The 27,488-nt window shown below is 49.1% G+C and overlaps 1 protein-coding gene across 8 annotated transcripts in view; it reads right to left on the reverse strand.

The window, feature by feature from the left end:
* Positions 1-631: 631 nt before the first annotated feature.
* Positions 632-27,488, reverse strand: part of LOC144610318 (electrogenic sodium bicarbonate cotransporter 4-like) — an 85,041-nt gene continuing 58,184 nt past the window's right edge. For 3 of the 8 annotated variants that reach the window (XM_078428923.1, XM_078428922.1, XM_078428924.1), the window contains exons 18-24: positions 27,073-27,251; positions 24,753-24,825; positions 23,114-23,182; positions 21,214-21,387; positions 18,622-18,789; positions 10,047-10,117; positions 633-5,136 (exon numbers count right to left, since the gene is read on the reverse strand). In XM_078428923.1, coding sequence (XP_078285049.1) covers positions 4,971-5,136; positions 10,047-10,117; positions 18,622-18,789; positions 21,214-21,387; positions 23,114-23,182; positions 24,753-24,825; positions 27,073-27,251 — 900 coding nt within the window. In that variant the 3' untranslated portion in view covers positions 633-4,970. Of the gene's footprint in view, positions 5,137-10,046; positions 10,118-11,937; positions 12,035-18,621; positions 18,790-21,213; positions 21,388-23,113; positions 23,183-24,752; positions 24,826-27,072; positions 27,252-27,488 lie in introns of all 8 variants that reach the window. The other 5 variants (XM_078428928.1, XM_078428929.1, XR_013549405.1 and 2 more) reach the window with 4 other exon arrangements.

The following is a 27,488-nucleotide window of genomic DNA, read 5'->3' on the forward strand; positions in this document are numbered from 1 at the left end:
GGTGAATCTGGAATGCATTGCCACAGACGGCTGTGGAGGCCAAGTCATTGGGTATTGGCAAGGTGCAGATTGACAGATTCTTGATTAGTACGGGTGTCAGGGTTGTGGGGAGAAGGCAGGAGAATGGGGTTATAGAAACATAGAAAATAGGTGCAGGAGGAGGCCATTCGGCCCTTCGAGCCAGCACCACCATTCATTGTGATCATGGCTGATCATCCACAATCAGTAACCCGTGCCTGCCTTCTCCCCATATCCCTTGAATCCACTAGCCCCTAGAGCTCTATCTAACTCTCTCTTAAATTCATCCAGTGATTTGGCCTCCACTGCCCTCTGTGGCAGAGAATTCCACAAATTCACAACTCTGGGTGAAAAAGTTCCTTCTCACCTCGGTTTTAAATGGCCTCCCCTTTATTCTAAGACTGTGGCCCCCTTGTTCTGGACTCCCCCCAACATTGGGAACATTTCTCCTCCATCTAGCTTGTCCAGTCCTTTTATAATTTTATACGTCTCTGTAAGGTTGAGAGGGAAAGATAGTTCGGCCATGATTGGATGACGGAGTAGACTCGATGGGCCGAATGGCCTAATTCTGCTCCGAAGACGCATGAACTTATTTAGCCAAGTTCAATTGTTGCTATGGTGAAGGGATTTGAAGTCATATCTCCAGACCATTGTTCAACGATCTGCATTTCTCCGGCCAATTAACACAACCACCGGACTACAGTACATGTGCTTGACGGGCAAAATTATTTTAACATTCAGAACAACAAAATTACAGAGATATTTAGTCGCTAACAAATAATGACCCTTACATTTATCTATTACCTCACCACACAGAGGTTGTGCGTACAATGTATTAATTTTGGCTCCCTAAGTCCAACGGCATGACATTGGCAATTTTGCATTGAGATGATTGGCCAACTCCCATGTTATCTGGCCACAACACATTGCGGTCGTTCTTACTGCCTGTGTAGTTTTGTTGGGTTCTCTGAGATTAACCTCTGAGTGGAGGGTGTCACTGATAACCTCCGTTCATTCACTCGGGACCAGTACCTGTGTGGGTCCAGATTACAAGTTTGTACTGTGTCATGGATTCAGATGAATAGTTCTGTCACAACTGTGGGACACAGGATTGAGATCTAAAAGAAAGAGCTGTAAATGACTCTCGATTAGTACGGGCGTCCAAGGTTACGGGGAGAATGGGATTGAGAGGGGAAGATAGATCAGCCTTGATTGAATGGTGGAGTAGAATCGATGGGCCGAATGGCCTAACTGTGCTCCTATCGCTTATGGAAATCCAAAAACCTCTAGATGCCAAACAATCTAAAAATAAACAAAGGGACATCGACCCAAAACATTCACTGTTCCCCTTTCCACAGATGGGGGCTGACCTACTGAAGCTTCTCCACCATTTTTTGTTTTGATTTCAGATTTCTAGCATCTGCAAGTTTAAAAATATATATTTTCTTAAGGACTGCCATCGTAAGTCATCAGTAGGAAGGAGGCTATTGGAGCCAAAGTTGTTCAGCTCAATGTAATGTTCCAACTCGGCAGAGCTTGGGAGGTTTTCCGTTCCACTGGTTAGATTGGGAAAGGGTTCACCTGATACCAGTGTTCCCACTCCAAAATGACACACGTCAGTCGGGTTTGGAAACTCAAATATACCAACAGCGGCTTTCAGAGATCAGCACTGGCCAAAGATACTAGAGGACTCCGTCGAAATTGCCTATACTGAAGTGTAGTACGCAAAGGATCGTAACGTCCGCCATTTTAGTAAGCATAACCCACCGTTCGTTATGCCTCTCGCAGTGTAATCAGTGTTTTGGGGGAACAGTATGTGTGATGATACCATTAAAATGCAGAATTTATCTCGTCTATCAACTCACAGATTTTTGTTATTTTTCTTTTTAAATGCTTGTGCAAGTTTCTGCCTACTAAAATGGCGCCGTGACATACTAGGGTCGAGTGGTCTATCTTGCTCTGCTCTATTATCCTTGGCACTGGCCAAGTTCACTGGGGGGGGGTGGGGATAACTGTTCACATGCATGGTACTTCCCATCTTCTAACGCCAGCCCCATCTCTGGGACTGCATCCATTCTTAGTTGTTTAGTTTACGCATTGCCCATTTCCCAGATGACATTGGAACGGAGTCACATTGGCGCAGCTGGTAGAGCTGCTGCCTCACCCCGCCAGAGACCTGGGTTCGATCCTGACCTCGGGTGCTGTCTGCGTGGAGTTTCCACGCTCTCCCCGTGACCGCAGGGGTCTCCCCCCACATTGCAAAGCCGTGCGGGCTTGCAGGTTAATTGGCTTCTGTAAATTGCCCCTGGTGTGTAGGAAGTGGGTGCGTTAAGTGGGGTGACGTAGGACTAGTGTGAGCGGGTGATGGATGGCCAGCATGGGCTCGGTGGGCCGAAGGGCATGTTTACTTTGCTGTATCGTTCAATCAATCTTTAATGTCATCGTTCAGTTAAGTCGGCCGTCCTGGAGTCACCTGTCGGCCCACTGGGTGAGCAAAGCAAGATAGGTCAGCATGAACTCGGTGGGCCGAAGGGCCTGTTTCCACGCTGCAGCTCTGAAACTAAAACTAAAATTGAGCTCAAAGTTATTGAACATCAAATATATTTCCGGCTCAACTGAAAATACCCATACACTTAGATTTTTTTTTTCCTCTTTCTTTACACTAAATTAAAAGCTGAACAAGCTGGTATATTCATAAGTAAAACACAGAGTGCTGGAAGAACTCAGCAGGTCAGGCAGCATCTGCGGAGAGAATGGGTTGGGACCCTTCTTCTGGCTGATGGAGGTGTGGGGGGGGGGGATGGTGGGAAGGAGAGGTGGTGAAGGAGAAGAGTGGATTGGTCTATGGTTATTGTGCAGAGTTCAAGAGACGGGTGGCTGCCAGAAAGAGGCTGGTCTTGAAGAAAGGAGATAGTATTCAACAACCGAGAAAAGAATAAGAAAGTAAAAGATCGGCCTTCCCTCTGCATGATAGTGTTGCCAACTGTCCCATATTAGCTGGGACATCCCGTATTTTGGGCTAAATTAGTTTGTCCCGTACGGGACTGCCCTTGCCCCGTATTTAGTAGGGTTGCCAACTTCCTCACTCCCAAATAAAGGACAAAGGGTGACGTCACCGCCCCGCGCTCCACGTGATCTCACCCAGCCAGCGGCCGCCATTGGTGGAGCGGGAGCACGTGGGCGCTGGCTGGGTAAGGTCACGTGGGGCACGGGGGCGGTGACGTCACCCCTTGTCCCGTATTTGGGAGTGAGGAAGTTGGCAACCACTAGTTTCTGACTACTTTCTACGTTATATTTTGCTCCAGGTTCCTCCTGGTGCTTTGAAGCTATCAGTTTCCTGGATCTGACCTCTTTCACAGAGTTCAACACCAACATAACACTAACCACTAAACTCATCTCACTTTGGGCTCATCGCCACTCTATTTCAGCGATGCAATGAACTCCCAAATGCTGGAATCTTGTGTTGAACACAAACGCAGCAGGTATCAAACATGGAAACATAGAAAACAGGTGCAGGAGTAGGCCATTCGGCCCTTCGAGCCAGCACTTCCATTCAATATGATCATCCAAAATCAGTACCCAGTTCTGGCTTTTTCCCCATATCCCTTGGTTCTGTTAGACCTGAGAGCTATACCTAACTCTCTTTTCAAGACATCCAGTGAATTGGCCTCCACTGCCTTCTGCGGCAGAGAATTCCACAGATTCACAACTCTCTGGGTGGAAAAAGTCAAGGGCAAAATTCAAGGGCGGTGATGTTTTGGGTCGAGACCCTTCTCCAGTCCTGTTCCATCAGTTTGAAGAAAGGACAATAAACAATAGGTGCAGGAGGAGGCCATTCGGCCCTTCGGGCCAGCACTGCCATTCAATGTGATCATGGCTGATCATTCTCAATCAGTACCCCGTTCCTGCCTTCTCCCCATACCCCCTGACTCCGCTATCTTTAGGAGCTCTAAACGACCCAATCCATCAGCTCTCCATTCCCCCCCCCAGCTGCTGCCTGACCTGCTGAGTTCCTCCAGCTGTTTTTGTGTTTTGCTCAAGATTCCAGCATCTGCACTTCTTTGTGTCTCCAGGTCTACTCGTGGGAACGTTTTCATCCAATTCCTCACCTCTGCTGTTCAGAGCAGGAAGTTAAATTGGCAAAGGTCACCTCGTTAATTTGCCACTTTCTACAGATCATTGTTATTTCAAACACAACAATCACAAAATAAATTTAAAAAAAGAGGAGCAAAGAAAAACATGGTTGATTTTTGTAGAGCAGTCTTAATCTGTCAAGAATTTTCATCAAGTATTTCCACTTCAGTGGCATTTAAATAGGGATGACGTGAATCGACATCAAATGATACATCTAGGAACCTTTAAACTGCTACATTAAAATCTACTGGATGGTTAATAGCTACCCGACAGAACATCTAAGTTCTGCCTACTTTGCGCAATACAATTAAAAATATATATTTTTGTTGTTGTTGTAAAAGCAGAAAACTGCTCTCACCATCAAAGCAACCCTGCGGACATGAACAGAGCACACTAGACCCCACTTTTAATGGTGTGAGTCTTGTAACGGAAAGCTAGGCAAAACCAGGGCAAAAGATGCATGTACATAAGGGTCAACCTCTTTATCACGATAAAGTTAAATGCCAAAAGAGAACCTACAATTGCTCAAAGCAACTTCCTAATGCCGGAAATCTGTTGCAATGTCTTGTCGTCTGGTCTGAGCGGCACTAGCTAACGTCTTTGTCCTTTAAAACATATTTTTACACAGCACAGTTAAAGCGCGGCACAGGAATGCACAGAAGTCTTTGCTTGAAGGGCATACTCGGGATGTGGGTAAAGTGCAGTTCTCGGGTGGGACGGACAAACGCTGTCAGCTGGTCAACACTCCGCGAGGTGCAAGAGCGACCAGGGTCTCGCTGGTGGGACCTGTCGCAATGCTGAAGGGGCCGCCGAGCGGGCTACAAGGTGGTCTCGTCGCCCAGGTCTCTCCGGCCCCTCTCCGTGCTCAGGTCGTTGTAGTCGGACTCCACCTCGATCTTGAACTGCGGGACTGAGCAGATGGCATTCTGGCTGTGGATGAAAGCAGGCGAGGACGGGCAGGAAATCTTGAGGTGTAGAGTTATACTGTGAAGAGATCAGGAAAGGAAGCATTACTCTCTTTGTCTCGGGACAGTCATCGTAGAGACTTAAGGATAGCGGAGTCAGGGGGTATGGGGAGAAGGCAGGAACGGGGTACTGATTGAGAATGATCAGCCATGATCACATTGAATGGCGGTGCTGGCTCGAAGGGCCGAATGGCCTCCTCCTGCACCTATTGTCTATTGTCTATTGTCTAGAGTCACGGCGTAGATTCATAGTGCAGAAACTGGCCCTTGGGCCCAACTTGCCCACACCGACCATCAAGTCCCATCTACACTAGTCCCACCAGCCTACGTTTGGCCCATATCCCTCTAAACCAATCCTACCCATGTACCAGTCTAAATGTTCCTTAAACATTGCAATAATACCTGCTTCTACCACCTCCCCCAGCAGCTCGTTCTATACACCCGCCACCCTCTGTGTGAAGTTACACTTCAGGTTCCTATTAATTCTTTCCCCCCCCTCACCTTAAATCTATGTCCACTGGTTCCTTGGGCACGAGACTGTACCCGATCTATTCCCCTCATGATTTCGTAGACCTCTATAAGAGCACCCCTCATCCTCCTGCACTCCGGGAATTCAGCCCGAGCCTTCCCAGCCTCTCCCAAAAGCTCAGACCCTCTAGTCCTGGCAACATCCTCGTAAATCCTCATTGAAATATGGCAAAACTGCAGACACCAAAACGCCGGAATAAAAACAGGACATGTTGGAAATACTCAGATGGGAGGACAGCGTCCATGGTGAAAGAAGCAGCTTTAATATTTCAGGTCAATAGAACTTCACCAGAATTGAGAAACGTTAGACATCAACCAAGCTGCAAGGAAAGGGAGCGGGAAGTCTTTGATAAAATGGAGAGGCAGGAAGGACTCGGCGGTAAAGTTGCCGCCTTGCAACGAATGCAGCGCCGGAGACCCGGGTTCGATCCCGGCTACGGGGCGCTGTCTGTACGGAGTTTGTACCTTCTCCCCGTGACCCGCGTGGGTTTTCTCCGAGATCTTCGGTTTCCTCCCACACTCCCAAAGACGTACAGGTTTGTAGGTTGATTGCCTTGGTAAATGTAAAAAAACTGCCCCTCGTGGGTGCAGGATGGTGTTTAATGTGCGGGGATCGCTGGTCGGCGCGGACCCGGTGGGCCGAAGGGCCTGTTTCCGCGCTGTGTCTCTACACTAAACTAAAGACTGAATAACCTAAGTGGTGCTGACGCAGGCTGAGAGAGGGTGGGTGTTGTAAGGGAAGGAATAGTGTGGGCTAATGCCTGGTAAAGAGGGATGTGGATTGTGCTAAAGTAATGGCAGGGAACTGCAGACGACACCTAAAAGTAGAGACGTGGACTGCAGTAGTGATGACACCCAAGGTTCAGGAACTTCATTGATTATGTTATGGCGTGCACCAGCATTGTAACTGAAAATTGGATCCACTGTCAACTAAGTTAGACTTAGTTGACACGCATTCATTTCCTCCCGCCTAGACTACTGCAACTCCCTATACACTGGGATCAGCCAATCATCCCTGTCCCGCCTGCAATTGGTCCAAAACGCCGCAGCGAGACTCCTGACGGGTTACCCGTAAAAGGGACCACATCACCCCGATTCTGGCCTCTCTCCACTGGCTCCCAGTACGGTACAGAATCAACTTCAAGCTCCTCCTATTCACAGACAAAGCCCTAAACGGGCTTGCCCCCTCATATCAAAAATCTTCTAACCCACCACTCTATCTCCAGGTCCCTCAGGTCGGCCGACTTGGGGCTACTGACTATCCCGCGGTCTAGGCTTAAGCTCAGGGGTGACCGCGCTTTTGCGGTTGCAGCTCCTAGACTGTGGAACAGCATCCCTCTCCCCATCAGAACTGCCCCCTCCATCCACTCCTTTAAGTCCAGGCTCAAAACCTATTTCTACTCCCTAGCGTTTGAGGCCCTCTGAGGGGGCGCTGTGAACTGTTTATGTATGTGCTGTTATGTTTGTGTGCCATTGTATGTTAGTTCTTAGTACCTCAACTGATGTACAGCACTTTGGTCAACGTGGGTTGTTTTTAAATGTGCTATACAATTAAAATTGACTTGACTTGACTTGACTAGTTTAGTTTAGTTTCGAGAAACAGCGTGGAAACTTGCCCTTCGGCCAGCCGTGTCCATGCCAGCCAGCGATCACCCCGTCCTCTAGCACTATCCGACACTTGAGAGACAATTTATAATTTTTACCAAAGCCAATTAATCTGCAAACCTGCACATGTGGGGGGGAAACCGGAGCACCTGGAGAAGACCCACACAGTCACGGGGAGAAGGTACAAACTCCGTGCAGACAGCCCCCTTGGTCAGGATCGAACTCGGGTCTCTGGCGCTGTGAGGCAGCAACTCTACCGCTGCGCCACTTGTGAATAATCATCTCATTCTGTCATCAGTACCTTGTCAGTATCTGTGAAATTCTCTGCCTCAGAAGGCAGTGGAGGCCAATTAACTGGATGCTTTCAAGAGAGAGTTAGATAGAGCTCTTAAAGATAGTGGAGTCAGGGGGTATGGGGAGAAGGCAGGAACGGGGTACTGATTGAGAATGATCAGCCTTGATCACATTGAATGGCGGTGCTGGCTCGAAGGGCCGAATGGCCTCCTCCTGCACCTATTGTCTATTGTCTATTGTGTACCTCGTGGCTGATCATTCTCAACCAGTCCCCATATCCCCTGACTCCGCTATCGTTAAGAGCTCTATCTAACTCTTTCTTGAAAGCATCCAGTTAATTGGCCTCCACTGCCTTCTGAGGCAATGAATTCCACATATTTACAACTCTCTGACTGAAAAAGGTTTTTCCTCATCTCCGTTCTAAATGGCCTACCCTTTATTCTTAAACTGTGGCCCCTGGTTCTGAACTCCCCCACATTGGGAACATGTTTCCTGCCTCTAACGTGTCCAAACCCTTAATAATCTTATATGTTTCGATAAGATCCCCTCTCATCCTTCTAAATTTCAGTGTATACAGGCCTAGTCGCTCCAGTCTTTCAACATACAACAGTCCCGCCATTCCGGGAATTAACCTAGTAAACCTACGCTGCACGCCTTCAATAGCAAGAATATCCTTCCTCAAATTTGGAGAAGATTGGAGAAATAATATACTGCAGATGCCGGAAACCTGAAATAAAAAAAACTATATGCAGGAAATATTCAGCTGGTCAGGCAGCCTGTGTGGAGAGAGAGAGTGAGAGACAATGACAATTAGAAACATAGAAAATAGGTGCAGGAGGAGGCCATTCGGCCCTTCGAACCAGCACCGCCATTCATTGAGATCATGGCTGATCATCCACAATCAATAACCCATGCCTGCCTTCTCCCCATATCCCTTGATTCCGCTAGCCCTGAGAGCTCTATCTAACTCTCTCTTAAATCCATCCAGTGATTTGGCCTCCACTGCTCTCTGTGGCAGAGAATTCCACAAATTCACAACTCTCTGGGTGAAAAAGTTCCTTCTCACCTCACTTTTAAATGGCCTCCCCTTTATTCTAAGACTGTGGCCCCTGGTTCTGGACTCGCCCAACATTGGGAACATTTTTTCTGCATCTAGCTTGTCCAGTCCTTTTTATAATTTTATATGTCTCTATAAGATCCCCTCTCATCCTTCTAAACTCCAGTGAATACAAGCCTAGTCTTTTCAATCTTACCTCATATGACAGTCCCGCCATCCCAGGGATCAATCTCGTGAACCTATGCTGCACTGCCTCAATTACAAGGATGTCCTTCCTCAAATTAGGAGACCAAAACTGTACACAATACTCCAGATGTGGTCGCACCAGGTCCCTATACAACTGCAAAAGAACCTCTTTACTCCTAGAAACATAGAAACATAGAAAATAGGTGCAGGAGTAAGCCATTCGGCCCTTCGAGCCTGCACCGCCATTCAATATGATCATGGCTGATCATCCAACTCAGTATCCCGTACCTGCCTTCTCTCCATACCCCCTGATCCCTTTAGCCACAAGGGCCATATCTAACTCCCTCTTAAATATAGCCAATGAACTGGTCTCAACTACCTTCTGTGGCAGAGAATTCCACAGATTCACCACTCTGTGTGAAAAAAAACGTTCTCATCTCGGTCCTAAAAGACTTCCCCCTTATCCTTAAACTGTGACCTATACCTAACCTGTGATCTATACTGATTTATACTCCTATACTGAAATTGTCTCGTTATGAAGGCCAACATGCCATTATCACTCATCCACGCCTTCATCACCTCCCGTCTGGACTACTGCAACAGCCTCCTCTATGGCGCACCCTCAAAAATCATCAGTAAACTTCAATACATTCAAAACTCCGCTGCCCGTCTACTCACTCACACCCCGATCCGTGACCATATCATCCCAGTCCTTTACAAACTCCACTGGCTCCCCATCCCCCAGAGAATCCAATACAAAATCCTCCTCACGACCTACAAAGCCCTCCATAACCTGGCCCCATCCTACCTGACCGACCTCCTCCACAGGCACACTCCCACCTGCACCCTCCGCTCTGCTGCTGCCAATCTCCTATCCCCCCACATCCGGACCAAACTCAGATCCTGGGGGGACAGGGCTTTTTCCATCGCTGCTCCCACCCTATGGAACTCACTACTCCAAACCGTCAGAGACTCCTCCACTCTCACCACATTCAAAACATCACTGAAGTCTCACCTGTTCAGTACTGCCTTCAACCACTGAAGGTCACCTCACCTTCTGTCTCCTTTCTCTGTTCGTTTACTTATTTATCTATTTATTCACTTCCCTATGTTCTCTAAATCCCTGTAAAGCGTCTTTGAGTGTATGAAAAGCGCTATATAAATGTAATGCATTATTATTATTATTATTATGAGCTTTCTTCACAATTGAGGTCATGGTTCTGAAGGATCGTTGAGCTGAAACAGTAATTGGCACCAACCTGCGGTCAAGCGAATCAGTGTTGCCAAGTGATGTCTCAGCATGTGCAGCTCCAATTGGAGGACCTTTCTTCTGGAAACCAATCACATTCAAAGTTCAGATGAGGTCAAGGCATGAAACAGGTGACCTCAAGAAAAGCTGCAGATGCTGGAAATCCGAAGTAAAAGCCGGGATTGCAGGAAATAGCCAGCCGGTCGGGCGGCATTTGTGGAGGGAGAAACGGAAGAGAAACGTTAACTCTGTGTCTCTCTCTCCACAGATGCTGAGTGTTTCCAGCGTTCACTGTCTTCATGTTGTTCTTCCCCTCTGGTTTCTACAGATTTGTCCTCTGTTAGGCATTGGAAAATGGCCGAAGCCACAAAGGTGGCCAAAAAAACAAAGATGGAGGCACAAGGAACTGCAGATGTTGGCTTACATTTAAAAAAAAACACAAAGTGCTGGAGTAAATCGGCAGGGCAGGAGGACATTGGTAAGTGACGTTTTGAGTCGGGACCCTTCTTCAGTCTCATTATAATGGGGGGAGAAAGCTAAGGGGGGGAGATAAAGCCTGGCAAATGACAGGTAGGTACAGATTGGGGGGGGGGGGCTTAAGATGAAAAAAGAGACAAAGGGGTGCAAGAGAACGAGGGAAGGAAAGAGGTAAATGGCAGCCAATTGCCAGCCCAATTCTACCCACGTTTGGCATAACTGACGTAAACATACAAAGGGAAAAGGCTGGGAACACTCATCAGGTCAGTCAGCGAATGTGGAGAGAGAGAGTTAATATTTCATTGGAGTGGCAAAATGTTACCGATGACGCTAGTCAGTAGGGTTGCCAACTGTCCCGTATTAGCCGGGACATCCCGTATTTTGGGCTAAATTGGTTTGCCCCGTACGGGACCGCCCTTGTCCGGTATTAGGCCTGGGCGGCACTGTAGGCCCGGACACTGGAGGCCCGTACACTGGAGGCCCGTACACTGGAGGAGGCCCGTACACTGGAGGAGGCCTGTACACTGGAGGAGGCCCGTACACTGGAGGAGGCCTGTACACTGTAGGCCCTTACACTGGAGGCCCGTACACTGGAGGCCTGTACACTGGAGGCTTGTACACTGGAGGCCTGTACACTGGAGGCTTGTACACTGGAGGCCTGTACACTGGAGGCCCGTACACTGGAGGCCTGTACACTGGAGGCCCGTATACTGTAGGCCCAGACTGTCGCTCGGGGGCCGCTGTAGTTCCGGACAGTGTAGGCCCGGGCGCCGCCTGACGGAGGTTACGTAGCAACCCGCCTCCCGGCCCGGGCGGCCTCCATTGGTGGAGCAGGGGCACATGGCCGCTGGCTGGGTGAGGTCACGTGGGGCGCGGGGCGAAGAATGGGCGGCAGGGGAGGTGACCAGTTCAGAAGCAGCAGGACTGATCATTACAGTTCTCCTGCCTCCTAGTTGCATTGACAGTTTTATACTCCAGTGTCCCTGGAGCTATCAGGCAGCAACACCATGCAACATGGCAGAGGCATGTACCACCACAGTTACTCCTGGCAGTCCTTGAGGAGGTCGCTGATCAATTCAACAAAGTGCCTGAAGAACTACATAAGACAGAAAGGAAAAATTGGAAGGAAGACCAAAGAAATGGTTCAAATTCCGTAAAGACTGCCACTAGTTAGTGCGTGTGTTAAAGGCTTCAATAGTTAGTGAGGTGTGGTGATGGTTAAGACATTGACACAAGGAGCTGTAGAAGCGGGAATCTTGCAAAGCACTTTGTGGTCCAAGTAGAGGTGAATAACTTGTTAAAAGGTTTAATGAATGAATCTGGCTGTTGGCATTAATTGCTTCCCGGAGAACAGTAGATTAGTCTTTAGTGCGCCCGGTGAAAGTATTAGTTAATGAGCCACCGATGCTGGACATTTTACTCACTAGATGGCCCCTGAGAGCCATTTTTCTGTGTTTCAATTAGTTCCATAGGGATCTTTACTGGAGCTGGGCGAGTACAAGTCTTGGGCTGGGAAGAAACCTAGAATTTTGGGCAAAAGGTCTAGGTCTTCAATGGGCACAACACCATCCCTTCAAACTGGCGGCAACGCACCGAACAGAGCAGCAAGTACGACCGCATGGAACACTGTTCTCAAAGCATCGTACCCAAGTGCAAGGGTTGCAGAGTACTATCTTTTAGTTTAGTCTGAGTTTAGTTTAGAGATGTTTAGTTTAGTTTCGTTTAGAGACACAGCGCGGAAACAGGCCCTTCGGCCCACCGGGTCCGCGCCGACCAGCGTTCCCCGCACACTAACACCCACTAGGAACAATTTTTTTTAAACATTTACCAAGCCAATTAACCTACATACCTGTACGTCTTTGGAGTGTGGGAGGAAACCAAAGATCTCGGAGAAAACCCACACAGCCCACCGGGTCCGTGCCGACCAGCCCGATCCCCACACATTAACACCATCCTACACACGCTAGGGACAATTTACACTGATACCTAGTTACACTTATACTAAGTATACAAACCCAAGCCAATTAGCCTGCAAACCTGTATTCCTTTGGAGTGTGGGAGGAAACTGAAGAACTCAAAGAAAACCCATGCGGGTCACGGGGAGAACGTACAAACTCTGTACAGGTTGCACCCATAGTCGGGATCGAACCCGGGTCTCTGGCGCTGCAAGCACTGTAAGGCAGCAACACTACCGCTGCGCCACCGTGTCGTCCAAAGTTTAGCTTAGTTTATTACTGTTATGTGCACCGAGGTACAGTGAAAAGCTTTTTTGTTGAGTGCTATCCAGCCAGCGGAAATGATTACAACGATCACAATCAAGCTGCCCATAGATGCAGGATAAAGGGAATAATAGACAATAGGTGCAGGAGGAGGCCATTTGGCCCTTCGAGCCAGCACCGCCATTCACTGTGATCATGGCTGATCATTCTCAATCAGTACCCCGTTCCTGCCTTCTCCCCATACCCCCTGACACCGCTATCCTTTTAAAAAAAAATGTTTTAAAATTTTTTATTTAAGTTTTAACAGGACTCATACATGTTACATTTCATAGTAAGCAATAATAACTACATTATAAATTCGATTATACACGTATTGTTCTGTATTATCTCCCCTCCCTCACCCCCTCTTCCCCCCACCCCCCAGTTAAAAAAGAAGGAAAAAGAAAAAGAAAAAGAAAGAGATAAAGAAAGAAACCTGAAGTCCAGAAGGAGACACTTCCGGGTAATTTCTTATTAAATTCTTATTAAAGGTATCAAAACAATCCTGAATTTAAATATTTCCAATTCTTAATCCTAGCTTTAAAATGAATGGGTTCCACACCTTCAAGAAGAAGTCATATCCATTTCTCAGATTATACGTTGCTTTTTCCAATGGGATACAACGACGCATTTCTGCATACCATCTTTCAAATCTTATTTCATTTTGATCTTTCCAAGTGACCGCTACACATTTTTTTGCTACTGCTATTGCTATTTTGAGAAATCTTTCCTGATGTTTATCTAAAATTAGCTATCCTTAAGAGCTCTATCTAGCTCTCTAGGAATGTTTAGTGCAAGGATTGCAGAATACCATCTTTTAGGTTAGCTTGGTTTATTATTGTCACCTGTACTAAGTTACAGTGAAGGGCTTTTTTGTCGCGTGCTATCCGGCCATCTTTCCCTCTCAACCCCATTCTCCTGCCTTCTCCCCATAACCCCTGACACCCGTATTAATCAAGAATCTGTCAATCTCCGCCTTAAGAATATCCATTGGCTTGGCCTCCACAGCCGTCTGTGGCAATGAATTCCACAGATTCACCGCCCTCTGACTAAAGAAATTCCTCCTCATCCCCTTTCTAAAGGAAAGTCCTTTTATTTACGAGTCTTTGGCGTCCGGTCCTAGACTCTCCCACTAGTGGAAACATCCTTTCCACGTTCACTCTGTCCAGGCCTTTCACTATTCGGAATTCACCATTCAATGAGGTCCCCCTCTCATCCTTCTAAACTCCAGTGAGTGCAGGCCCATCGTGTTTTAACCCAATAATTCCTGGGATCATGTTTTAACCCAATAATTCCTGGGATCATTCTCATACACCTCCTCTGGATCATCTTGAAAGCCAACACATCCTTCATATTTCATATTATTTTCATATTTCATATTTCAGATACAGCACGGAAACAGGCCCTTCGGCCCACCAAGTCCGCGCCGCCCAGCGATCCCCGCACATTAACACTAACCTACACACACTAGGGACAATTTTTACATTTACCCAGTCAATTAAACTACATACCTGTACGTCTTTGGAGTGTGGGAGGAAACCGAAGATCTCGGAGAAAACCCACGCAGGTCACGGGGAGAACGTACAAACTCCTTACAGTACAGCACCCGTTGTCAGGATCGAACCTGTAAAGCAGCAACTCTACCGTTGCGCCACCGTGCCACCCTCAGATATGGGGCTCAAAACTGCTCACAATATTCCAAATCGATGGCACGTGGATGTGAACAGTGTAAATGGGCATGGACCAAATGTGGGCAAGTGGGACTAGCTTAGTTGGGGCATCTCAGACATATCCTCATACCCACCCCCTTGACCACGGCCACACAGACGAACACCAGGCCATCAGCTCCCAAACTGTCTCTGATCCTATTGCCTCTGACTATCCCCCTCACTCACATGTTTAAACTATAATGTTATATTCTTAATGTTTTATGCTTTATTCTTAATTGTTTACTGTATGTTCGTGTTGTTACTTGCGAGCGGAGCACCAAGGCACGTTCCTTATATGTGTATGTACATACCTGGCCAATAAACTTATTCAATTCAACCTCCAACCTTATTGATCCCCAGGCCCGTATTTCCCGTTTCTATCTCCTCCCCAAACCCACAGGGCCATAGAAACATAGAAACATAGAAAATAGGTGCAGGAGTAGGCCATTCGGCCCTTCGAGCCTGCACCGCCATTCAATATGATCATGGCTGATCATCCAACTCAGTATCCCGTACCTGCCTTCTCTCCATACCCCCTGATCCCTTTAGCCACAAGGGCCACATCTAACTCCCTCTTAAATATAGCCAATGAACTGGCCTCAACTACCTTCTGTGGCAGAGAATTCCACAGATTCACCACTCTCTGTGTGAAAAAAAACGTTCTCATCTCGGTCCTAAAAGACTTCCCCCTTATCCTTAAACTGTGACCCCTTGTTCTGGACTTCCCCAACATCGGGAACAATCTTCCTGCATCTAGCCTGTCCAACCCCTTAAGAATTTTGTAAGTTTCTATAAGATCCCCCCTCAATCTTCTAAATTCCAGCGAGTACAAGCCGAGTCTATCCAGTCTTTCTTCATATGAAAGTCCTGCCATCCCAGGAATCAATCTGGTGAACCTTCTCTGTACTCCCTCTATGGCAAGAATGTCTTTCCTCAGATTAGGAGACCAAACTTAGGGCCACAAGGAGAACGCGCGAACTCCACACAGATAGCACCGCAGGTCAGGATCGAACCCGGGTCTCTGGCGCCGCTGCTGTTGATACGTAAGCAGCGGGAAGTGGTTGGACAAAGTGCGGCACTGGATGGGGCTAACTCATACCCCATGAGCGCTCTGTCCGTCTCGCAGTGTTGCAGAGTGGCCAGCAGGGTGCAGTGATGCTGCATTTACCAAGGGATAATCTCGCAATGGGATTTTCCTCTGCAATTTCATCACCCCATCCTAATCCCTTCGATTTACATCCAAGTTTCTGGGTCATGGAATAGTCCCCCTCTACTGTCCCGGTATCCAACGAAAGTTCCCAAGCTGTAGGTTAATTTTTGGGCACAAAAAGCTGGAGTAACTCAGCGGGACAGGAGGCATCTCTGGAGAGAAGGAATGGGTGACGTTTCGGGGCGAGACCCTTCACCCATTCCTTCTCTCCAGAGATGCTGCCTGTCCCGCTGAGTTACTCCAGCTTTTTGTGCCCATCTTCGGTTTAAACCAGCATCTGAAGTTCCTTTCCTACACGGTTAATTTTTGGATTCAGGGCCAAACATTCAAATAGAAACAGGACATTGTTTGGAAGTCTTGAAATAAATCATTGTTAGTCTTAAGGGAATATAGATTTTTATCTTCACTAATGTTGATTGCCTGTAGACTCTGCAATATACACTGAAGAATTAATGTGCACCATAAATCCCATTAATCCAACCTTTGTTTTAACAGATCTTCTGGGCTATTAGATTCTATTTCTAGCAACACATCGACTTTCTCGTAATTCCATTTGTTTAGTTCTTGTACAGTTGGATGATAAATGTTACAGGGAACTAGGCATTTTTGAAAGGAGAGTGGTGTACAGATCGAGACCTTTTAAGGACGTACCTTTCGAAAGGAGATGAGGAGGAATTCCTTTAGCCTGCAGGTGGCGAATCTGCGGAATTCATTGCCACAGGTGGCTGTGGAGGCCAATTCATTGCCACAGGTGGCTGTGGAGGCCAATTCATTGCCACAGGTGGCTGTGGAGGCCAATTCATTGCCACGGGTGGCTGAGGAGGCCAATTCATTGCCACAGGTGGCTGTGGAGGCCAATTCATTGCCACAGGTGGCTGTGGAGGCCAATTCATTGCCACAGGTGGCTGTGGAGGCCAAGTGATTGGGTATTTTTAAGGCAGAGATGTACAGATTCTTAATAAGTAAGGGTGTTAAAGGTTATGGGGAGAAGGCAGGAGAATGGGGTTGAGAAGGGGAGATAGATCAGCCATGATTGAATGGCGGAGTAGACTCGATGGGCCGAATGGCCCAATTCTGCTCCGATCACTTATGAAGTTATGAGATGTTTCAAGGGAGTGGTAGCATGAAGGTGGGAACCAGAGCTCACAAGGTGGGGAGTGGATGTGAAACCTGTGGGCCCCGTGCAGTGGGAAGCGAGCATGAAAACCATGGCTCTGGTGAGTGGGGGAGGGAGTGTGGAAACATCATCTCGTGAGCCAAATGCAGGATTTCCAAGGAGGTGGATAATGGATAATCGGGATTATCGTGGGCGGTCACGGTGGCGCAGCGGCAGAGTTGCTGCCTTACAACGAATGCAGCGCCGGAGACCCGGGTTCGATCCTGACTACGGGCGCCGTCTGTACGGAGTTCGCACGTTCTCCCCGTGACCTGCGTGGGTTTTCTCCGAGATCTTCGGTTTCCTCCCACACTCCAAAGGCGTACAGGTTTGTAAGCTAATTGGCTTGGTAAATGTAAAAATTGTCCATAGTGTGTGGAGGAATAGTGATAATATGCGGGGATCGCTGGTCGGCGCGGACCCGGTGGGCCGAAGGGCCTGTTTCCGCACTGTTTCTCTAAACTCAATTTTACTCTACTTCCAAAATAAGGTTCTCTTGATTGTAATCATGTATAGTCTCTTCATTGACTGGATAGCACGCAAGAAAAAGCTTTTCACTGTACATGTGACAATAATAAACTAAAGTAAACTAGACTGAAGGGGCATCTGGAAGTGAAGACTGAGCTGGAGATATGGGCACCATTATCCACCGTCAGTTGCCATCGGTGAAGGTCCCACACTGATCTGTTATCTCTGGCCAAACCTAAGGGCTTGAGTGTTGACGCTTTGCCCATGCCCGTGCTCGCAATGCCAACGTGCCAGCTGCCATCAGCCACACACCCTTGGCACCGCTTGCCAACGGAGTCATTCACTAAGCCACTCTCTCCTCCAAGGCTGCGTTCACTGGCGGGCGCAGTGGCTCAGCTGTACAGCCTCTGCCTCAGAACGCCCGAGACCTATGTACCACCCTGACCTTGGGCGCTATCTGTCTGGAGCTTTGCACATTCTCCCTGTGACTGCGTGAGTTTTCTCTCAGCGCTCGGTTTCCTTCTGCGGCCCCAAGACGTGCAGGTTTGCAGGTGAATTGGCCCTCTGTAAATTACCCTTAATGTTTAGGGAGTGGAAGTGAAAGAGGAATAACATTGAACAAGTATGAACGTGCGATTGACGGCCGTTGTGGACTCGGTGGGCCAAAGGGCCTGTTTCCACGCTGTATCTCTAAACTAAACTAAACTAAACTTTGGTGGCGACCTTGGCACGGATCCTAGTACACCAGGTTACACATCGAACCTATCGAGAGGTGTCATCCATGCAACAAGTCGACTGAACCATGTGTCGGAAGGAACTGCAGATGCTGATCTCCACCAAAGATAGGCACAAGATGCTGGGGTAACTCAGCGGGTCAGACAGCATCTCTGGAGAAAAGGAATAGGTGACGTTTCGGGTTGTCACCCTTCTTCAAGGGTCTCGACCTCAAAACGTCTCCTATTCCTTTTCTCCAGAGATGCTGCCTGACCCGCTGAGTTACCCCAGCTTTGTGAGAACTATAATGGATGCATCAGAAATTCAATTCAGCAGCTCTGGCTGTGGTCCCATTAAGGTAAATTTAAACGTACAAACTCCGTGCAGACAGCGCCCGTGGTCAGGGTCGAACCCGGGTCTCCGGCGCTGTAAGGCAGCAACTCTGCTGCTACGTCAGTGTGACTGCACTTTTAGGTGCGCTGGTAAGGTATTGATCCATTGGGCAGATACCTCATAGTTTTTAGATTCACCAGACGATTGAAAGCGTAGAGTAACAATAAATTGGACCGCATTCCCCTCCGTTAGTCGCTCACCTCATCAGCGCTGTTTCTGTCCTGGTCTTTGCTCTTCAGCTTCTTTGTCTTCTTGTCTTCCTCCTCTTTCTTCTTATCTTTCTCCGGGAGGATGTCGTCCAACCAGGCCAGGTCGTGTTGGGTGAAGACAAAGTCCAGCATCTTCCGCACAAGGATGAGAGCGAGGATCTAGCACACCAGTGGGAGTCAGGGTGAGTGAGACCTTGCAGATGGACATTAGAAACATAGACAATAGGTGCAGGAGGAGGCCATTCGGCCCTTCGAGCCTGCACCGCCATTCATTGTGATCATGGCTGGCCATCCACAATCAGTAACCCGTCCCTGCCTTCACCCCATATCCCTCGATTCCACTAGCCCCTAGAGCTCTATCTAACTCTTTTTTTAATTTGTCCAGTGAATTGGCCTCCACTGCCTTCTGTGGTAGAGAGTTCCACAAATTCACAAATCTCTGGGTGAAAAAGTTTCTTCGCACCTCAGTTTTAAATGGCCTCCCCTTTATTCTTAGACTGTGTGGCCCCTGGTTCTGGACTCCCCCCAACATTGGGAACATTTTTCCTGCATCTAGCTTGTCCAGTCCTTTCAGAATTTTACACGTCTCGCTAAGATCCCCTCTCATCCTTCTAAACTCCGGTGAATGCAAGCCCAGTCTTTCCAATCTTTCCTCGTATGACAGTCCCGCCATCCCGGGGATTAACCTGGTGAACCTACGCTGCACTGCCTCAATAGCGAGGACGTCCTTCCTCAAAGTAGGAGACATTGTGCACTCACTAAAGCAAATCCACCCGCAACCCTGTTCCTTCCTCATCAAAGAATGAACCAGGGCCTTAGAGAAACTCTTCGAACTTGTCAGAGAGTCGTACAGCACGGAACCAGGTCCTTCGGACCAGCGCCCCGCCAACCAAGATGCCCCATCTACAGTAGTCCCACCTGCCCATGTTTGGTCCATATCTCTCTCAACTTGTCCTATCCATGCACCTCATTGGGTCCCTGTGTGATACAGTGTGGGAACAGGCCCTTCGGCCCAACTTGCCCACACCGACCGACATGCCCCATTTACACTAGTCCCGCCTGCCCGTGATAGTCCCAGAAACCCTCCAGACCTGTCCTATCCACGCACCTGGGCAAATTTCTTTGAAATGTTGTTCTCGTTCCTGCTTCGGATACCATCTCTCTGGCAGCTCGTTCCGTACACCCACCACCCTCTGTGTGAAAACGTTGCCCCTGAAGGTTCCCCCTCACTCATTCCCCTCTCACCTGAAACCTCCGGCTCTTGATTCCCGTCTGGATAAAAGGCTCTTGTGTGTTCACTCTATCTATCCCCTCATGATTTTGCGCACATTTGCGTAATTATCCCTCAGTACCCTTGTCCTAATTGTCCGATATAAACTTGGAACTTTTTACAGCGTAGTCATGCAATGTGAAAATAGGCCCTTTGGCCCAACTTGCCACCGCCGACCAACTTGCCCCATCTACACTCGTCTCACCTGCTTGCCCTAGCCAACAACCCTCTCGACCTATCCTATTGGTGTACCCTGTCCAAATTTCTTTTAAATGTTATCGTTCCAGCCTCAGATACCTTCTCTGGCTGCTCCTTCCACACAACCACCATCCTCTGGGTGAAAAGGTTTATGCCCACCCTGAGATAAAAGACTCTGTGTATTCACCCTATATATTCCCATTGATTTTGTACACAGTTTAAGAATAAGGGGTAGGCCATTTGGAACGGAGATGAGGAAACACTTTTTCAGTCAGAGAGTTGTGAATCTGTGGAATTCTCTGCCTCAGAGGGCAGTGGAGGCCAATTCTCTGAATGCATTCAAGAGAGAGCTAGATAGAGCTCTTCAGGAAAATGGAGTCAGGGGTTATGGGGAGAAGGCAGGAACGGGGTACTGATTGAGAACGATCAGCCATGATCACATAGAATGGTGGTGCTGGCTCGAAGGGCCGAATGGCCTCCTCCTGCACCTATTGTCTATTGTCTATTACCTCTATAAGATCGCCCCTCAGCCACCTAGTACAATCCTCACGATTGTCTGATGCAGATTTGTGACTTTTTACAATACAGCTGCTTCATAAATGCAGGTAGGCAGCATCTCTGGAGAGAAGGAATGGGTGACGTTTCGGATCGAGACCCTTCTTCAGTCTGAAGAAGGGTCTCGACCCGAAATGTCACCCATTCCTTCTCTCCAGTGATAGATTGATATAGTCACAGATTGACACAGTGTGGAAACAGGCCCTTCGGCCCAACTCGCCCACACCGGCCAACAATGTCCCAGCTACACTAGTCCCACTTGCCTGCGCTTGGTCCATATCCCTCCAAACCCGTCCTATCCATGTACCTGTCCAACTGTCTCTTAAACGATGGGATAGTCCCAGCCTCAACGACCTCCTCTGGCAGCTTGTCCCATACACCCACCACCCTCTGTGTTAAGATGCTGCCTGCCCCGCTGAGTTACTCCAGCACTTTGTGTCTCTCCTTGGTTTAACCCAGCATCTGCAGTTCTTGTCTGCACATGATCAATGTAGGTTGTTGATGATGGCGTGAAATTTACTGGCCCGCGTGAAAGGCTGCAGAGTATTGACATTTCTTACCATAATGGGGAAAATGATGGCCGCCACCGTGGACTTTAATATCCAGAGCACAGCTAAGCAGATGACCTGGACCAAGGTGAACAGGTGTACCCGTCGCAGGGGCACATGACGCAGGTAGATGTAATCAGGCTGGTGCTTCGAGGGCATGAGGAACAGTTTGCATCGATCCCAAAACTGTGGAGGATGTCACGAACACAGAGCACAGAGTTAGAAATGCAAACGAGAACTTGCTTCACGTTATCCATGTGAGGAACATACAACGAAGAATGAAGAAGGCGTCTCGACCCGAAACATCACCCATTCCTTCTCTCCAGAGATGCTGCCCGTCCCGCTGTGTTACTCCAGCTTTTTGCGTCTATCTTCTGAGATATTTTAGAAGGATGAGAGGAGGTCTTATCGAAACGTATAAGATTATTAAGGGGTTGGACACGTTAGAGGCAGGAAACATGTTCCCAATGTTGGGGGAGTCCAGAACCAGGGGCCACAGTTTAAGAATAAGGGGTAGGCCATTTAGAACTGAGATGAGGAAAAACTTTTTCAGTCAGAGAGTTGTGAATCTGTGGAATTCTCTGCCTCAGAAGGCAGTGGAGGCCAATTCTCTGAATGCATTCAAGAGAGAGCTAGATAGAGCTCTTAAGGATAGCGGAGTTAGGGGGTATGGGGAGAAGGCAGGAACGGGGTACTGATTGAGAATGATCAGCCATGATTACATTGAATGGTGGTGCTGGCTCGAAGGGCCGAATGGCCTCCTCCTGCACCTATTGTCTATTGTCTATTGTCTATTGAAATATGCCAGTGTAAATGCCACAGTCCCTTGCTGGTTTCACACTCATTACCCTGAAAGCGCAGTCATGCCCAATTTTAATGTCTGTTGCATAGAACGTTACATAGAATGAAGGTCTCGACCCGAAACGTCACCCATTCCTTCTCTCCTCAGATGCTGCCTGACCTGCTGAGTTACTCCAGCATTTTGTGAAATAAATACCTTCGATTTGTACCAGCATCTGCAGTTATTTTCTTACATAGAATATAGAACATTCAAAATAGAACAGAGAACAGTGCAGCTCAGGAACAGGCCCTTCGGCCCACACTATCTGTGCTGTACACAATGCCAAGGTAAACTCATCTCACCTGACTGCACACGATCCACATCCAACTTTAAAGAATGACAACTGCTCAGAGGTCTGAAGAAGGGTCCCGACCCAAGAGGTCACCTATCCATGATCGGCAGAGCTGCTGCCCGACCCTGATGTCGAGTTACTCCAGCATTTTGTGCCCATCTTTGCCGAGAGGTTTCTCTGTTTGCCCACTCTCTTTGCTTGACCCCCACCGGTCTTCCCAGCCCAGAATCTCCCGCCGTTAACAAGCCCAACTGTGTTGTTCAGTGCCAATGGTTCACTGGCCGTTGAAGCCGTTTTGGTGGAGAGACCCCTGCACCCTTTCAGCACAGATCCATCCACTGCTCCAACTAGGGTGGGCCGGTGGTGCAGCGGGTAGAGCCGCTGCCTCATAGCTCCAGCGTCCCGGGTTCGATCCCAGCCCCTGGCGCTATCTGCGTGGAGTTTGCACGTTCTCCCCGTTTTCTTTTCCCCTGGGTAATCCAGTTTCGACCCACATATTCTTCGGTGGGCTATCGGGCAGCTGAGAGCTTGGCAGGGTAGTTTTGGCCACTCTACATCAGCCTCAGTGCGGAGGTGAGGGTGAGAATCGGGGGGGGGGGGGGGGGGGGGAGGGGGGTTGTGAGGGGAGGGGGTGAATAAAATGAAAAGGGGTGGAGAGGCAATGGCGGAGAAAGGAAGGACTATGGAGAACACAGTGAAGTGAGAAAGGGGGAGCTAAAATAAAAGACGTCTAAGGACAGAGAAAGAAATGGATAATGAAAAAGTAAGGATGAACGTACCTGAATACCCTTTAACGAGGCCACGCCCATGTAAAGGAAGACTCCATAAAGGACGGCCATTGGAATATACTGGGGATAAACAAAGGTAGTCATTAAGATATTGCTGTACAGAGGTTCCTGCTCATGCTGAGTCCATTTAAGACTAGGGGTTGCCAACTATCTCACTCCCAAATAAGTGACAAGGTGACGTCACCGCCCCACGTGACCTCACCCAGCCAGCGGCCACGTGCTCCCACTGCACCAATGGCGGCTGCACGGGCCGGGTGCAGGTTGCTCAGCAACCTCCGTTAAGCGTCGCCCCTCCTCTGGACCTACACAGTCTGGACCTACATTGTCTGAACCTACACTGTCCGGGCCCACACTGTCCAGGCCTACAGTGTCCGGGCCTGCACTGTCCGGGCCTACACAGTCCGGGCCTACAGCGTCTGGGCCTACAGCGTCCGGGCCTACAGCGTCCGGGCCTACAGCGTCCGGGCCTACACTGTCCGGGCCTACACGGTCTGGGCCTACAACGTCCGGGCCTACACAGTCCGGGCCTACACAGTCCGGGCCTACACTGTCCAGGCCTACAGTGTCCGGGCCTGCAGTGTCCGGGCCTGCAGCGTCCGGGCCTGCAGTGTCTGAGCCTACAGTGTCTGGGCCTACAGCGTTTGGGCCTACAGTGTCCGGGCCTACAGTGTCCGGGCCTACAGTGTCCGGGCCTACAGTGTCCGGGCCTACACTGTCCGGGCCTACAGTGTCCAGGCCTACAGTGTCCGGGCCTACAGCGTCCGAGCCTACAGTGTCCGGGCCTACAGCGTCCGGGCCTACAGCCTCCAGGCCTACAGCGCCCCCTGGGCCTAATACGAGACAAGGGCAGTCCCGTACAGGACAAACCAATTTAGCCCAATATACGGGATGTCCTGGCTAATACGGGACAGTTTGCAACCCTATTTAAGACCCTTCTGAGCAGCTACAAAGAGATATACCACTGAACACGCAGAACTTCAGTTCCCTAATTCTCTCCGGGTTCACTGTGTTCAAGGTGCTAGCCAGCATCTTCAGGGCAGATAAAGGACCCTCCATCAAATGTGTGACTTATGGTCTCAGGGCATCACAAAGTAAACTTTAGCCTTTAGAGATACAGGGTGGAAGCAGGCCCTTCGGCCCAGCTGACCAGGGATCACCCCGTACACTAGCACCATCCTACAAATCTGCGCGTCTTTGCAAAGTGGGGGGAAACCTGAGCTCCCGGAGAAAACCCACGCGGTCACGGGGAGAACGTACAAACTCCGAACGCACAGCACCCGTGGTCAGGGTCGAACCCGGGTCTCTGACGCTGTCAGGCAGCAACTCTACCGCTGCGCCACCATGCCAACCTAACATGCACCCTAGAGCATAACACAAAGAATCACCTTTGAAAGTTAAGGGTCAACTTCCTTTCTGTTAAAGACAGCGAGATTATGAAGTTTCCAACAAAGGGATTAAGGTCATAAAGTCATACGTTATAGGAGTAGAATTAGTCTACTCCACCGTTCAATCATGGCTGATCTATCTCTCCCTCCTAGCCCCATTCTCCTGCCCTCTCCCCATTACCTCTGACACCTCTACTAGTCAAGAAATCTAATCGGGATTGTGGCTGATTAGCCGGAAAACTGACCTTGAGAACAGGAGCGAGGAAGACGGAGACTCCCGTGAGAATGAAGACAACGAGACCGGTGAACCTTTGTTCCCTGGAGGAGGAAAATAGACATTCAGAAGAACATTCAAATAATGAAAGTTGCTCAACAAACCTACCTTAGAGTCACAGAGACCAGGGAGAGATACTGCCCAGAAACAGGCCCCCAGCCCATCACGAGTGTGATTGTCATGGGTGTCGGGGGTTATGGGGAGAAGGGGTTGAGAGAGAAAGGTAGATCAGCCATGTTTGAATAGTAGAGTAGACTTGATGGGCTGATCGGCCTAATTCTGCTCTTAGAACCCATGAACAACCATCACCATCCCGGTGTACGTTCTCCCTGAGACTGCGTGGGTTTTCTCCGGGTAATCTGGTTTCTTCCCATATTCCAAAGACCTAGGTTGATTGACTTCTCCAAATTGTAAACTGTCTCTCGTGTGTAAGATAATGCAGGAAGCCTTCGAAAGAAAGATTCTGCGATATACAGAGCTTGCAGCGGGGGCAGAACAGCGGGGCTGGAGAGCAAAGATCTGCCCGGTAGAAGTTGGATGTCGAGGATTCGTGGCAACATCTACCGTAAGACTGATCAAGGACCTGGGGATCAGTGGACAAGCCCTTCACCAGGCTATCAAGGAAACATCACGGGTGGCAGAGCGGAGTAGCCAGTGGCTCTGGCTGAAGAGGAAAGACCCCATCTGGTCTCCCAAATAAGCCGGCTAGGCAGATGCAGAGGGAGGTGGTTCTGGGACGCCAGAATGCACTGCTGAGCCTACTGGAGACGTCGTGGGTCCAGTCAGCGAAACATCGATGAAAGCAGGTGCCCACTTGATAACCCCAATGACGTGTCTGCCGAGCCTTTCTCAACATTGGAGGAGCATAGGTGAGTGCATAAGCCTCCCATCACCACCGGGAGCAAGTTGACATTTGGCACTTTGGATATCTAACATCTTGTCCTGTGTATTTGGAAACATGTGAACGGGATGATCGCTCGTCGACGCGGAGGGCTTGTTTCCACGCTGTGTCACTGAAGTCCAAAGCAAAGTACAAAGTATATTTGCAAACTCTAACCGTTAGACTGGCCATTACTCCTATGGTCATTTGCCAAGTTTAGGGAGCTTGGATGTCCAACTCAGGAGCTCTGTGGTGTAGGAAGGAACTGCAGATGCTGGTTTAAACCGAAGATAGACACAAAACGCTGGAGTAACTCAGCGGGTCAGACGGCATCTCTGGAGAAAAAGGAATGGGTGATGTTTTGGCTCATGACCCTTCTTCAAACTGAGAGTCGGGGGAAAGGGAAACGAGAGGTTTAGACGGTGATATATGATGAGCGTTTGTCGGCACTGGGCCTGTACTCGCTGGAGTTTAGAAGGACGAGGGGGAACCACATTGAAACTTATCGAATAGTGTAAAGGCTTGGATAGTGGATGTGGAGAGGATGTTTCCACTGGTGGGAGAGTCTAGGACCAGAGGTCATAGCCTCAGAATTAAGGATGGTCCTTTGAGAAGGAGATGAGGAGGAAATTCTATAGTCAGAGGGTGGTGAATCTCTTTGCCACAGAAGGCTGTGGAGGCCGAGCCAATGGATATTTTTAAAGCAGAGATGGATAGATTCTTTGGAAAATAACTGCAGATGCTGGTACAAATCGAAGGTATCACAAAAAGCTGGAGTAACTCAGCGGGTCAGGCAGCATCTCAGGAGAGAAGGAATGGGTGACGTTTCGGGTCGAGACCCTTCTTCGGACCGGAAATGTCACCCATTCCTTCTCTCCTGAGATGCTGCCTGACCCGTTGAGTTAAACCAGCTTTTTGTGTCTACCTGGATAGATCCCTGTTTAGTACAGGTGTCAAAGGGGTATGGGGAGAAGGCAGGAGAATGGGGTTAGGAGGGCGAGATAGATCGACCATGATTGAGTGGCGGAGTGGACTCGACGGGCCGAATGGCCCCCGATCACTTACGAAATGTCACCCAATCCTTCTCTCCTGAGATGCTGCCTGACCCGCTGAGTTACTCCAGCTTTTTGTGTCTACCTGGATAGATCCCTGTTTAGTACAGGTGTCAAAGGGGTATGGGGAGAAGGCAGGAGAATGGGGTTAGGAGGGCGAGATAGATCGACCATGATTGAACGGCGGAGTGGAATCGATGGGCTGAATGGCCCCCCGGATCACTTACGATATAGAGAGATGTTGAACAAACGAATGAAAGATGTGCAAAAAAAGTAACGATGATGAAGGGAGACCGAGACGTTGTCACGTTGCAGTGCGAGCGAGGGCACGTAGAGGCAGCGGAGCCGCGCGCACCTACCTCACCCCGAGAAACTGCGGCTGCTCTCCCGGCGCGCTGGTCTCGGTCTCCATCTTCAGACCGTCAATGTGGGCGATGGAGATCACGGTGGCCGCCACGTACCAGGGCAGTCCCATGAAGGAACAGACGGCCAGCAGCAGGCCAACCCAGAACAGGTCCAGATGGTAGCCAGCGCCTTTCTGCAGCGGAGGTGGAGGAATAGTGTTAATGCAAAACGCCAGACCGCCCCTGCACATCATGACAACAGACAATAGGTGCAGAAGGTGGCCATTCGGCCCTTCGAGCCAGCACCACCATTCAATGTGATCATGGATTTACAAGGATGTTGCCAGGACTCGAGGGTCTGAGCTATAGGGGGAGGTTGAGCGAGGCTGGGACTCTATTCCTTGGAGCGCAGGAGGATGTGGGGGGATGGG

This window comes from Rhinoraja longicauda, chromosome 36, assembly GCF_053455715.1.
Source record: "Rhinoraja longicauda isolate Sanriku21f chromosome 36, sRhiLon1.1, whole genome shotgun sequence".
NCBI classification, from domain to species: Eukaryota; Metazoa; Chordata; class Chondrichthyes; order Rajiformes; family Arhynchobatidae; genus Rhinoraja; species Rhinoraja longicauda.